At 35.8% G+C, this 14,336-nt stretch overlaps 1 protein-coding gene across 14 annotated transcripts in view; it reads left to right on the forward strand.

Moving 5' to 3' along the window:
- Positions 1 to 1,770: 1,770 nt before the first annotated feature.
- Positions 1,771 to 14,336, forward strand: part of LOC106073679 (potassium voltage-gated channel subfamily A member 1-like) — a 64,102-nt gene continuing 51,536 nt past the window's right edge. For 2 of the 14 annotated variants that reach the window (XM_056026618.1, XM_056026606.1), the window contains exons 1-2: positions 1,789 to 1,959; positions 12,823 to 13,917. In XM_056026618.1, the coding sequence (XP_055882593.1) occupies positions 12,840 to 13,917 (1,078 nt within the window). In that variant the 5' untranslated portion in view covers positions 1,789 to 1,959; positions 12,823 to 12,839. Of the gene's footprint in view, positions 1,964 to 9,113; positions 9,136 to 12,816; positions 13,918 to 14,336 lie in introns of all 14 variants that reach the window. The other 12 variants (XM_056026616.1, XM_056026611.1, XM_056026612.1 and 9 more) reach the window with 12 other exon arrangements.

Here is a 14,336-nt window from a genome sequence, read left to right on the forward strand (position 1 = left end):
AATGTTGATGGGGGAACTGGGTAACCTCAACCCTATATGAGAAACTTTGAATGCGTCTTTATCCTTCATTTCTTTTATAAATATAATTGTACTTCAAAGTAATGCTATGTCGTCTGCAAAATCCAACTCTTTTTGGTTTACGCCATGGGAACCCGAATGTAGACTGTTTAATGTACTTGTTATGACAACGTCTATGGTTACAACAAAGACAAATGGGGATACGATACACCCTCAGAACGATGCTGAAGAATTCCTCCTTCTGATGTGACACAACAGCTTGATTGGCTTTAGACATGGCGCTGAATCTGAGCAAATTGTTGTGAGATGCCTTATTCTTTTGTTAACAATTTATGTTTTTTTTTTAAATCTACAAAACTGATCAACATCCTTTGTTATATATATAAACTATCAACACCCTTTGTTATATATATATATAAACTATCAACTTCCTTTGTTATATATATAAACTGATCAACATTCTTTGTTGCTATTCCAGACTTTGCTTGACGAAGTTTCGCAGGACGTAAACCTGTTCAATGCTTGATTTGCCTTTTCGGAAGCAGCTGAGAAATACTAGTTATAATTTAAAACATTTTCCGAAAAGAGCTCTTAAATAATCTCTTGTAAAAAAATATGCTCAACTCAAGGTTTCTCAATTTCTATAATAGTACATTTTTAATTTATGTAATAACTTTTGATAAAATTTCAAAAACAACATTTTAAAAATAAAATCGAAAATATTTTTCGAGTGTAACCAATTTATTGATTAGCTTACAGTTTTAGTGTTCAACGTAAAGAAACAAAATAAAGAATAGTTTTTTGTTTTTTTTAGTGGGAGATTATTTTTTCCTGGGGGGGGGGGGGTGGGGGGGAATGACACCTGTGATTGCCTCACCGGGTGACACCAACCCTAGTGACGCCACTGTAAATATATAAGAGAGAGTGAGGTTTTTTTTTTATTTGTTAATGCAATATAACATATATATTTATATAGGCATTTTAAAACAAGTTTCAGTATTTATTTATTTTTTTTTTGCATAGGCTTTGGTTTGTGTTAATTAAGTACTCGTATTCGTATTGTGACCACCAAAAGTTAACCATAAGTTAATCAGTTCAACATAAACTAAATAAGCTAACCGTTTTATCATCATCATCATCATCCCTTTGGGTTCCTCATGGAACATAGGGCCTCGACAAAAACACGCCACTCTCCACGGTCTCTTGCTAGTTTTTTTATGGTTTCTCAGCTCTTCCCGGTCCTCTCGGCTTCTTCAAGTACACTGCGTCGCCATGTTCTTTTTGGTCTTTCGTCTTGTTCCCTGGGGGTTCCACTTTAAGGCCTGACTAGCTCTGTTGCTGGTATCTTTTCTAAGGGTGTGACCAATCCATCTCTACTTCCTCTCTAAGATCTGCACTTCTATATTTTTCTGTCCACTCATCTCCCACAGTTTGGTGTTTTCTACTTTGTCGTACCAGTGTATTTTTAGGATATTTCTCAAGCATCTGTTGGTGAAGGTCTGTACTGTACCGTTTTATACTACACTTATATCTTGTTCATACAATACAAAAAAGGTGTTTAGACTGTTTGTCCGTTAGCTAGACAGACAGCGTGAGAGAGAGACCAATGAAACATTTTACAATGTCCAAGTACCTTAAGACAGTTCTCTAATCAGGTGTGTCAAATGTGTCAAAAGTAAAGTTCTTGAGGCGTAACGTGTCCCATATTTTTTCAATGCAAATTCGTTTCACAAAGTTTATAAATAGAATTTTATTGAAGCGTTTGATTCTTTTTTTTTTTACTATATAGGAAATACCTGAATAACATGTTTGGCAAGAGAACTCATTGGCAGAACTAGCTACAGATTTGAAACGAATTAACCGCGACATGAACATTTGATTTGTAATTTTCAAAGTGATAAGGTAACAAAGAAGTACAATTCTTGTGGTTATAAATAGACCGTAGGTATTAATCATACATTCTGATACTCTCCATAGTTATGTATGTTCTGTAAAGCCATTAGGTTCATAATGTTTGCAAAATTATTCATATAGAAGTAAAAGTTTAAAATGTTGAATTCGTTAGTTAGTCAGTAATTTTAACCATTTTTAAAACTTCAGCATCTATTACGTATTTTAAAAGATTTATTTGTAATTAAAATATTTTAAAAATCTACACTTAATGATTTAAAATTTTTAAAGAATAAATACACAATATTTTAGAGACGTATTGATACCCATCTATACTATAATTGCATCATCCATCGGCTACACACGTCGATTCGGTTTCAGGCTATATAATGTTTATTGCGTGCAATTATATCAATTAGCTTAGATCAGTCATGTAATTAACATTTTAATAGATCTAGAATAACAATAATAAATCTGTACAGTTGGACATATTTTTACCAATTGTTTTTGTTTAGCCCAATATCATGCTTTTAGCTTTCTAAATGCGGTTTGATTCTAGCACTTGTCTGGACCAGTTGGAAAAAAGGGAGGGGGAGAAAGGGGTCAAGGGGTCAATGTTATCGTGTTCGAATTTTAAAAAAAAACGTGTTCACCCCCTCCTTTTTTTGTTAACTTATAACTTGAACCTGCTCGTAAATTCAATTATTACTTTTTCTCCCCCCCCCTAAAAAAAATCAACAACAACACCTTTTCCTCCTTAACAAATAGTCTTATTTACAGAAACAATTTTTCTGCTTTTCAGTTTGAAACTATTTATAATTTATCGACTTTTCAGCTCTTTATCGAAATATTTCAAAAGCTCTCTGATACTTTTCAACATAAACCTTTTTTTATTGTTACATCCTGCGCATCGAACACTCTCACACATTTTGTCCCCCCACCCCCCTACTATAATTTTGGACCATGATTATAACAGACCACTTATATCGACTTCGCTGAGAGAGAATTCTAGTGGTGAGTTAGTAGAAAGCCGACGCAAATCGCCCCATGCCAGCGCTAGACGAGCGGTCGACCGTGACGAGCTACGACGGTCAGCCGAGACGAGTGTCAACATGACGGTTCGAGAATGATCGGCCTCGTGAGTAGAGCTCAGGAGCGTCACGAGGGATGTAGTCGTCTGACAACCTAGAATGGTCGAGCGACGTTCTTTTCGGTTCTAGAAGGCCAGCAGGGACCCTATATAAAGAGTGGAGGTATCAGAGTCGAGTCAGTCACGACTTTCCGATCTACGAGTCAGTTCACCACGTTGCCGCAGAGTTCAACGGAAGCCAGTAGAGTTCATTCAACAGTACAGAGTTGATTCAACGGTTCAGACATCTAGAACATTGTACAGCCTGTGTTACGTGTTGTCAATTGCACAGTATTGGCAGTTATTTATTGGACATTAAACTTTTACGTTAATTTAGAGACCTGAGTTGTCAAGTTCTTTCAGTTGACAGTGTCGTCTGGTGCAGTTAGCAGAGAGCCTGGATAGTGAGATTCGTTACAATATATTTTATTTTGCTTTGTTTTTTATTGATTTTAACATAAAAATATGTATTCGGTCAATGTCGGCTTCATATGAGAAAAAATAGACATATTTTATACAATGTCTATAAAAGCAAGTTTCGCGCCGAGGATAAAAAAAGGCTTACTAAGATTACATAGAGAGTTTGTGTGATAGCACAGAGGCGCACCACCACCCGCCGTTTGGAAAGGAATATTCAAACCAAGATTTTTTTTAATTATCTAAAGTAAAAGAATTTTAAAATCATTTGGGGTTACTTTTAACTTGAAAAAAAAACAACATCTGAATAATCTATAATAACTTATAATCTATAAAGAGACTTTGAGAGCTTTTGGCAAGAAAACTAAATGTTATATATATCAGACGACCGATTTTAGATAATCTTTTGCTATTGTTGTTTTATTTTTTATTTTTATGAATGAATGAACAAGCCTGTTATCGATAATTATATTTCTCCTTATAGTGCATTTTATTTGTTTATTAAAAGGAGAAATCAGTCATTAATATCTTTTCATACTTTTTAAAATCTGATAGTGACAGATGGCGTAAGAAAGACAAAGCTTATAGAACCTTAGATCATACGAGGGCCGATGAAAAAAAAATTGACTTTTTTTTTGGGGGTGGGGTCAACATATCTCCCTCTGTACACGGAAGGTTCTCCACTGCCAACTACTATATTACATTTTTGAAAAATATATTCTTTCCGTGCTGCCTTTAAGAAAAAAGTTTTCTGTGTACACGCAAGGCACGCCACTTCACAAACTACTTTGCATCTTGTGAAAATATTTCCTTTCCGTGCTACTTTAACAAAAACAAGGTTACAAAAGACAGTTTGTGTGGAAACACAAACTCAAAATCGGCCCCCGAAGTAAAATGTTTTACATAATTCGGATAATCCTTCAGAGTTGAAGATAGTTTACTTCCTAGTCCAAACCTCCCGCAGGACGACGGGGGATGGGAGCAGGCAGAGTTTGAATCTTCGATCGTCGATAAATCCAAACGACAGTCCAGCGCGCAAACCGCACGACCAGTGGTCCACCCAGGTAGGCTTCAATATTTTCAGAAAGAAAATCCGAATGAAATTATATCAAAGACGAATGAGAGTTAAGAATGGAGAAAGAAGGTTAACAGATCTTGTGTAGTGCCCCAACCGTCCCGCAGATCAAAGGATACATGAAAGTGAATGTAAAGTTAGATGTGAGCCTGGCCTAACTAGTTTGTGGTCTATAGGGCAGATGATGTAAAGTTCATCTGTTTTTGTGGCCTACGGTTAACGAGGGTGTCATGTAGCCAGCACAAAGACCAACCGCCTTTGCTTTTCCCCAACTAATGTCAGGTACCCATTAGAGCTGGGTAGACTCAGAAGTTGAAAATCCCAGTCTTCACCAGGATTCGAACCCAGGACCCTCGGTTCGAACTTAATAAGTTAATTGTTTTGAAAAGGATCAATCTCATATTCGAATCCTCAAAAAAAAAAAAAAAAAAAAAAAAAAAATTCCGCTATATAGAAAAATGTTCACGAAAGTGATGTTTATAAGACTACTATTCGTCTTAAATTAGGTCTAATATATAATGCTTACTAATTAGCTTTTTCTTATAAAAAACTGCTTGCATAATTAATTTTAAAAATTAAAATTTTCGCTTTCAGGAAAAAAAAACAGTAGCCGTTGCATCAGAACTTTGAATGGTCTAAAATATTGTGAAGTCGGATTTTCAATATCTCTTCTAGTTTACGAGATCTAAACGGGACGGACGGACAGACGGACAGACGGACAGACATTTCGCACAAAACTAATAGCGTCTTTTCCCCTTTCGGGGGCCGCTAAAAAACTCCACTGCCGTATTCTTGTGATGTAGATCTACTTCTACATCTAGGTCTAGCATGTAGATGTAATTACAAAGCTTATATCTGTCTGTCTGATAAAAAAAATGTTTACACGTTATTTCTCCCACACCCAATTTCAGATCAAGCTAAAATTTTGCACAATTATTTCTTTTACCTGACAACACAAGAATCAATATAAAAATTAAACAATTAGTTAATTAATTATTGGAAATAAATAACTTTGTTTGTTATTTTGAAATAAAGGGAAAGAAATCGTATTTGACAGATGTTGAATTAATCCCCTTGAATAGGTCTAAGCCCTGAGTGAACACGTTTTTTTTTTAAATTCGAACACGATAACATTAACCCTTTGACCCCTTTCTCCCCCTCCCTTTTTCCCAACTGGTCCAGACAAGTGCTAGAATCAAACCGCATTTAGAAAGCTAAAAGCATGATATTGGGCTAAACAAAAACAATTGGTAAAAATATGTCCAACTGTACAGATTTATTAATGTTATTCTAGATCTATTAAAATGTTAATCACATGACTGATTTAAATTCCAAGCTTAAACGTTACAAAAACACATGATCAATAATATGGTGTTCCGTTTTTTTTTAAGTAAATAGCATATAAATGTTAAATGAAAATCTCTATTCAACTTCCTAACACCAAAGTATGGTTTGAAAATCTCTCCACGAGGCATCTAATTTTCATACGAGACTATCCCAAAAATGTAATTAACGGTTTTAGATTTATCTAGAATTCTCTTTTTCTCTCACTATATACAAACATCCGGAACAATCTATTATAGATACTTAAAATTATTGTAAAGTAAAGTAAATTTTAATCGGATTTTCAATAGCTATTAGTCTTTTTTTCGATATTAACATGACGGACAGACAGACTGATAGACAAAACTTACAAAAATGCGTCTTTAATCCTTATATATATATACATATATATAAATACATACATATTAGTCTAACTAGCCCATTGTGACGATTTTTTTTCCTTTGACGTAATATGTAGTTAATTCTTTAAATGAAATGCTAAAATAACTCGGTGCACCAATGTCTATGAACCCTCGATAGCTATTGTTCGTATTAATAAAGACATTTTAGTCTCACTAGGCAGTGTGACGTAGTGGATTTTTTAAAAAATTAACGTCATATGGAGTTAATTCTTGAAATGAAATGCTAAAAGAACTCAATCGGTGCACCAATGTCTATGAACCCTCGACAACCTGCTCGTATTGATGACATTTTTAGTCTAACTAGGCCATTGTTGTCAGGTGGGTTTTTTCGGGCTCATTTAGGGTATGATGTACTTGACCTGGCTCCCCCTCCTGATCAGTGTAAACCAAAACAAAGAATGCTTGCATATAACAGCGAAGTAACTTCAACAACAAATAAATGTCATCGAAGACACGATAAATCAAAACATCATCGATTAGCCAACAATTGTTAAAAACGAACAATATTTAATAATACATAATTATAACTTAACAAGGTATTTTCCTAAGTATCAATTTCATAATGGTGAACAGTATATTAATAAGTGTTCAACACACATTCTACACATACACACTCCATCCCGGCGCCCTACAGAACATCAACTTCATACACCTCCAACAACGATAGTTAACGATACGGCTCCGAAGGCGGAAAGGCGACACTCTTTCCCACAGCCCCAAGCCTAACACCCTTAAACAAAAGAACCCTAGATCTAGCGATGCCGCTACAACAAAGAACTTTTCACTAGCAACACCCGTACCGAAAGATCAGCTTAATTAATAAACCTACGTACTTACGTACCGTTAAAACGGGGAAACAATCAGCTAACACAAAAGCTCTCTCTCCTGCGGGAACTAAGGATGACGTAAACACACACATACACAATATTCTAGACAAAAATACGCACTAATGCAAACTACTTCCTACACACAAAAACACAAATATTAAACACAAAAAGAAAACTTCACGCGCGCACGACAATTGTGACGAAATGTTTTTTTTTCTTTGATGTAGTTAATTCTTTAAATGAAATGCTAAAATAACTCGGTGCACCAATGTCTAAGAACCCTCGAGAGCCTGCTCGTATTGATAAAGACATTTTTAGTCTCACTAGGCAGTGTGACGTAGTGGATTTTTTTTCTTTGACGTCATATGGAGTTAATTCTTTAAATGAAATGCTAAAAGAACTCACTCGGTGCACCACTGTCTATGAACCCTCAAGAGCCTGCTCGTATTGATAAAGAAATTTTTAGTCTCACTAGGCCGTGTGACGTAGTGGATTTTTTCCTTTGACGTCATATCTATATATCTTTATATATAATTCTCTTCTTCCCTTATCAGGTCAGACGAGAAGTAAATGAAAGATCACTCTCTTATTTCTGCGGAAAGTCCACGAGAAAACACAAGAATAATGTTCACACTATGGATGGCTGCCTGCGCGCTAGACGGTCGTTTAAAAATTTATCCAACCCTGCCCGCTCTCATCCCCCTTTGTTCTGTGGAAGGTTTGGACTAGAAAGTAAACTATCTTTAACTCTGAAGGAACATTCGAAACATTGTAAAACATTTTACAAACAAACATTTTACAAACACAAAACAACAGCGCCGGACTTAACCATTGTGAACAAGAAGTCAAGGAAAGATATTAAGTAATCTACAATGTATATTCATTGTATATATATGTAAATAGCAGGGCCGTACTTAACCATTGTTGGGCCCAATGCGAAACGGATTTCGCGGGGCCAAGTTTGGGTAGGGAAGAGGATAATAAGTGAAATTTAAGAGTTTGTATTAGAAAATAAATTCGTCTATGCATTTTATCCATTCTTAACTACGTACAGAATTACTTTACGAACCTTGCGTGTAGCAAAGTCATAGAGTATATCATAATAATTCTGTTTCCTACATAGATCACGCTCAATAGCAAGAATTACCAAATATTTCAATCTATCTTCGAGAATTGTTGACCTCAAGTAATTCTTCATTAGTTTGAGGCGCGAAAAGCTTCTTTCACCAGGTGACACAATTACGGCTGATGCATAATGCCGCGCGTAAGATTGGCGTTTTCCATATTGAATGACACCCCAAAATGACAATTTTTGTATATATATTTCCGTATATTTTAAGGACTTTTTTGTATATTTTGCTATTTCGGGAGATTTCCAGGAGCTCTTGATAAATCGACAGGAGGGCGCTGCAAATCTCTTTTAAGTTATACAATGGTTTATTTAATAATGTATACACCTTGAATTAGAGAGGGTCCTATGAATCTATATTTATAATTCTCTTCTTAGCTCCAGAGTTTGGACGAGAAGAAGAAGTAAAGGAAAGATCACTCTTTTATTTCTGCGGATATCGTTTTCAATGCACTTTACGAGCCTTGTGTGTAGTGAAGTCTTACAGTGTATCATGAAAATTTTATTTCCTACATAGATAACGCTCAATAGCAACAATCAATGAATGTTTTAATCTATCTATGAGAATTGTTAAACTAAAGTAATTCTTCATCAGTTTCACGGGCGAGAAGCTTCTTTCACCAGATTACACAAATACGTCTAATGCATAATGCCGTTTTTATTTATCGCCCGTAGTATAGACGTTTTCCCTATTGAATGACACCCCAAAATTACAATTTTTGTGTATATATTTGCTACGCCGCCGGTCGACTAATATATATATATATATATATATATATATATATATATATATATATATATATATATATATATATATATATATATATATATATATATATATATATATATATATATATATATAATTCTTTTCTTCCCTCAACAGTTTGCACGAGTAAAAAGTAAAGGTAAGATCACTCTCTTATTTCTGCGGATAGTCACCCTCACAAAAAAACTAGAGGGGGGAGAACAAGTATTCACAAAATAGCAGTGCCGGACCGTTGTAACCAAGAAAGATCACTCTTTTTTATTTCTACCTCATGTAAAAAAGGGAGGGGAATTCTGCTCTGTATGCGACAGAAAGCGCGGCTCAGGGAAAAAAAGAGCGGGGAAAAAGTATTTTTTCACCATTCGCTAATGATGGCTGCCTGGTCGTGCGGTTTGCACGCTGGACTGCCCCATTTCCCTTCGTCCTGCGGGAGGTTTGGACTAGGAAGTAAACTATCTTCAACTCTGATGGAACATCCGAAACATGTAAAACATTATACAAACACTAAATAGCAGCATCGGACTTAACCATTTTGACCAACAAGTCATGGAAAGAGAACAAGTAATCTACTATTTAATTTACAGGTCACTAAATAGCAGGGCCGGACTTAACAATTTTGGGGCCCTATGCGAAACGGATTTCGCGGGGTCAAGTTTGGTGAAATTTAAGAGTCTGTATGAGAAAAAAAAACCCGTCTATGTATTTTATTCATTCCTAACTATGTACAGAATTACTTTACGAGCCTTGGGTGTAGCAAAGTCATAGAGTATATCATAATAATTCTGTTTCCTATATAGATCACGCTCAATAGTAAGAATTACCAAATGTTTCAATCTATCTTTCAGAATTGTTGACCTCAAGTAATTCTTCATTAGTTTGAGGCGCAAGAAGCTTCTTTCACCAGATTACACAATTACGGCTGATTCCGTTTTTATTTATCACGCGTAGGATTGGCGTTTTTTATATTGAATGACACCCCGAAATGACAATTTTTGTCTATACATTCCGTATATTTTAAGGACTTTATCTTTTGCAATTTCGAGAGATTTCTAGGAGCTCCTGGTAAATCGACAGGAGAGCGAGGGAAATATGTTTTAATTTATGAAATGGTTTAATTTAATAATTTATACACCTTGAATTAGCGCGGGTCCGATGACAGTGCGGGTCCTATAAAAGTGCGGGACCCACTGCGGTCGCATAGGTTGTAGTAGCCTATATCCGGCCCTGCAAAATAGCGGCGTATGCTACGTCGCCGGTCGACTAGTGGAATAAATTCTTGAAATGAAATGCTAAACAACTCTGTATAGTAATGTTTATTAAATCTCGTAATCTGACTCGTATTTAAAAAAGACATAATGGGTAGATTTAGATCTAATCAGGATTTTTTACACTACATCTAGATTTTTTTTACACTAGAGCAAGATTTTTTACACTAGATCTAGATTTTTGTTTACACTAGAGCTAGATTTTTTAAAGTAGATTTAGATTTATAATCTAAATAAAATCATTGTTGATTCTAGATCTAGAATTTATAGGTCTAGTTTAGAATGTTTGTTGTTTTACATTATTCTGATGTTTCTTCAGAGTGGAAGATTTTTACGTCCTAGTCCAAACCTCCCGCAGGACGACGGGGGATGAGAGCGGGCAGGGTTTTAACCTAGGTCACCATCGATAAAACCAAACGACAGTCCAGCGCGCAAACCGCAAACCAGGCAGCCATGATTTAGACTAGATCAAGAAATAATTTCAATTTCTAGACTCAAAAAGTAGATGCTTATTTCCAAATGTCTAGATCAATATTGCAATGTTATAAAATACTAAAACTGATCTACTATTTTTAAATTTAATATTGCATTCAATCTATTAATAGATTATCTAGGCTTTTTTTTACTTAAATTTTATCTAAATTAAATAAATTATAGCTTTTATATAGCGCTACTTTCATGCTTATAGCATGCTCAGAGCGCTTTGGTCCAATCTCAGTTGTGGACCAGTGGGGGGAGGGGTATCTAGGAGAAAGGTTTTTCCGTGCTGTCAAGTACAATTTATTTCCTTCGATACAAAACAAAATAATTAATTACCCAATAGTTAATAAACAAATTGTTTTTCTTTTATTCGTTCTTGTTTGTCAGATGCAAGAAACAATATTTGTGAAAAATTTACACTTGATCCAAGACTGGATGTGGGAGTAATAGCGTATACAAACTTTTACCTGACAGACAAAAGAGAAAGTTGATATAAGCTTTGTAATGATATTAAAAATCACGCATATGAGTCGGGTGTGGCTTCAAAGTGGATCTTTTCAAGTCAAGTCAAAAGTTCATGTCGGAGAAATTACGAGGCGCTGGTAAAAAAAAACAACATGGAAGTTACAGAGAGAGAGAGAGAAGGAATTTTCATGTAACAGATACACTAATCCACGGGTTAAAATGTATTGTTAAAATTTGGCCCTTTTATTGAAATGAAAAAAAAAAAAGAAAAATGGGAATATTTCGGCAATAATAAATAATATAAATCCTTGGAACAAATCAACATGCGTAGCCAATGTGTAATGCTTGTGTTTATATAACACAAGATCATTTCACCTGAGTTAAACAAGGATGTGTCCTGGCACCAAGACTCTTTGGAATACTCTTTTCACTGCTAATCCACCACGCGTTTGACTAAATCACCGATCCATTCCAGATTTAAGGCAAACTTCTAAATATTGCCAGACTGAGGGTCAAAACTAAAATTAGAACAACCCTCGTAAGAGATGTGCTATTTGTGGTCGATGCAACGGTAGTGGCACACTCACAAGAGGAGCTTCAGTCACTTCTCTCAGGCCTGCAAAGAAAACTAATGTTATGGGACCACCTGCTACAGCACCAGCCTCCATTCTCATTGACGATAACAAGCAGGAAAACGAAAAACTCACTGCAGCGAACCAAAATGGAGGTCTATAAGGTATGCCTTCTGAGTACGTTACTATACGACAGTGAGTCGTTGACTACCTACTACCTACCTGCGCTGCCTCCGATGGATTTTGAAAATCACATGGCAAGAGAGAGTGTACAATGTTGAGATCTTTGCGCGAACGGGTCTCAGAAAACGCCATCTGCAATGGCTCGGACATGTTCACCGGATGGAGGACAATCGCATCTCAAAAGTCATTCTTTACGGGCAACTCGTTTCTGGCTCAAGAAAAACTGGTCTCGCCCACCCCCGTTTACTTAGATGTAGTAAAACGGGATCTCAAAAGAGTGAACATTGATACTGACCACTGAAAAGACAGCCCTAGACCGCACTAGTTGTAGAGAGACGGTGACCGAGAAAGTTATGGATAATGAAAAAACATGGGCATCAGCTCTGGAAGAAAAGCGTGCCATACGGAATATGGCCTCTACCACCAAAGCGAAAGCCACCTTAACCTGCGATATATGTGGACGGTAGTGTCTCTTCAAAATAGGGCTCCACAGTCATATGAAAAAGTGTTTGAGATGAAGCAAAGTCATTCTAGGACTGAAGGAGGCCAACAAGCATTTCACCGTAATTAGGTGCTTTTACTACGTTGACAATGATAGCGATACGGAGATCAGATAATTGACTTGAAATGTTTTTTATTTGGGGGCGACCTAAATGGTCTAGAGGTAGATGTTAGACAGGTTTCTGGTAGACGATGGGGCCGGATCGGAGGTTCTCGGAGCTTATCTATGTTTCATCTTATTTACTTCACCTTCTCTCAAAACCTTGGTACCTCAGTGCCATGTCATGTTTAGTCATACATTTACATCACACATAAGCAATTTATCTTAATCATCTTATTTTTATCTTCTTTGAGTTTTAGATTCATAAAACACTCGAATGAATTTCGTCTCTCAACTAAGTCTCGGAACTCCAAGACATGACAACAATCAAACGCCAAATCTCAGTAGAAGACATACTTATGGAGATGTCAAATGGCAAGTAAAGATGTTAAAAAGCCAAAAGGATGCGTCTGAATTAATACCTTACCAGGAACAAAGAAGACGCTTCAGTTTGCCCAAAACCCTAGAAAGTAGCTTTGATTTACAAAACCTGTCTGAAGAAGAAGAGCCGTCCACAAGTAGACCACTCATTGCCATTAAAAATTTTCTCCGTGTTGACGAAAATGAGAATGAAAGAGCCTCTTCCTACGGTAAATCATTGTTAGAGGACCTTCCAGAAGAACATAATTGCCGGTCTCTGGGTTGTGAACGTGTTGTTATTAACGTCAGTGGACTTCCATTTGAAACTCAAGTTCGAACACTGAACAGGTTTCCTGAAACTTTACTTGGCAACCCAGAGAAACGTAAACAGTTTTGGGATGAAAAGAGGAATGAATATTTTCTAGACAGACATCGACCCTCATTTCAAGCAATTTTATATTACTACCAAAGTGGTGGAAGGCTTAAAAAGCCTTTAGAAGTTCCAATAGATATTTTTCTAAGCGAGTTGTATTTCTATGAACTTGGTGACAAAGCCATTGATGGCTTTAAATGTAATGAAGGTTTTATAATGACAAATGATAATGCTAAGCAGCTACTTCCCAAAACAAAATGGGCTAAAAGTATATTTCTTGTCATGGAATATCCCAATCATTCGAGAACCTCGAAGGTGTATGCCATGATTTCAGTCTTTATGATCTTAACATCTGTTGTGACATTTTGTGTAGAAACATTGCCGCAGCTAAAAGATCTTGAGTGTAGAAATATATCTTCAATAGATAGCTGGGCTAATACAACTTACCAACAAGTGATTCATTTATCATCTCCCTTGTTCATTATTGAAACGTGCTGTGTTCTGTTTTTTTCCACTGAGCTAGTTCTACGCTTTTTTGTTACTCCAGGAAAAGTTAAATTTTTGAAGACTTTAATCAACTGGATAGACCTTGCTTCAATAGCACCATTTTTTCTTTTGTTAGGTAAGTATCATACACATAAAAATACATCAACAAATATTTACTCAACAAATATTTACTCTGTAAATATTTAGTCAACACAAATGTAAGCTCACGTCTAGACACTTCCTGTAAAGTCGATTTCAATTTTAAGCTTTTCAATCAAGCCCAGACCCAGAACCCATATGTGGCGATCGATCCCTTTATCAACCCGACCGTTACTTTCTTGTGAAGAAATTGTGTAACAGTAACTTTACTTTAATTTGTGGTCAATGTTGCTACATGATTATCTTTTCTTTTTACAAATTTTTTTTCTACGCACATTGAGACTTTCTTCATAGGTGACTTGCATTTTGCAAATTCTTTTTAAAATTAAAAATGCATCATTAAACTTTAAATGTCAATGTAACTCTGCTAATATGTTTATATTACGTCATTGTTTT

The sequence above is a fragment of the Biomphalaria glabrata genome, chromosome 4 (genome assembly GCF_947242115.1).
Source record: "Biomphalaria glabrata chromosome 4, xgBioGlab47.1, whole genome shotgun sequence".
Classification (NCBI taxonomy): domain Eukaryota; kingdom Metazoa; phylum Mollusca; class Gastropoda; family Planorbidae; genus Biomphalaria; species Biomphalaria glabrata.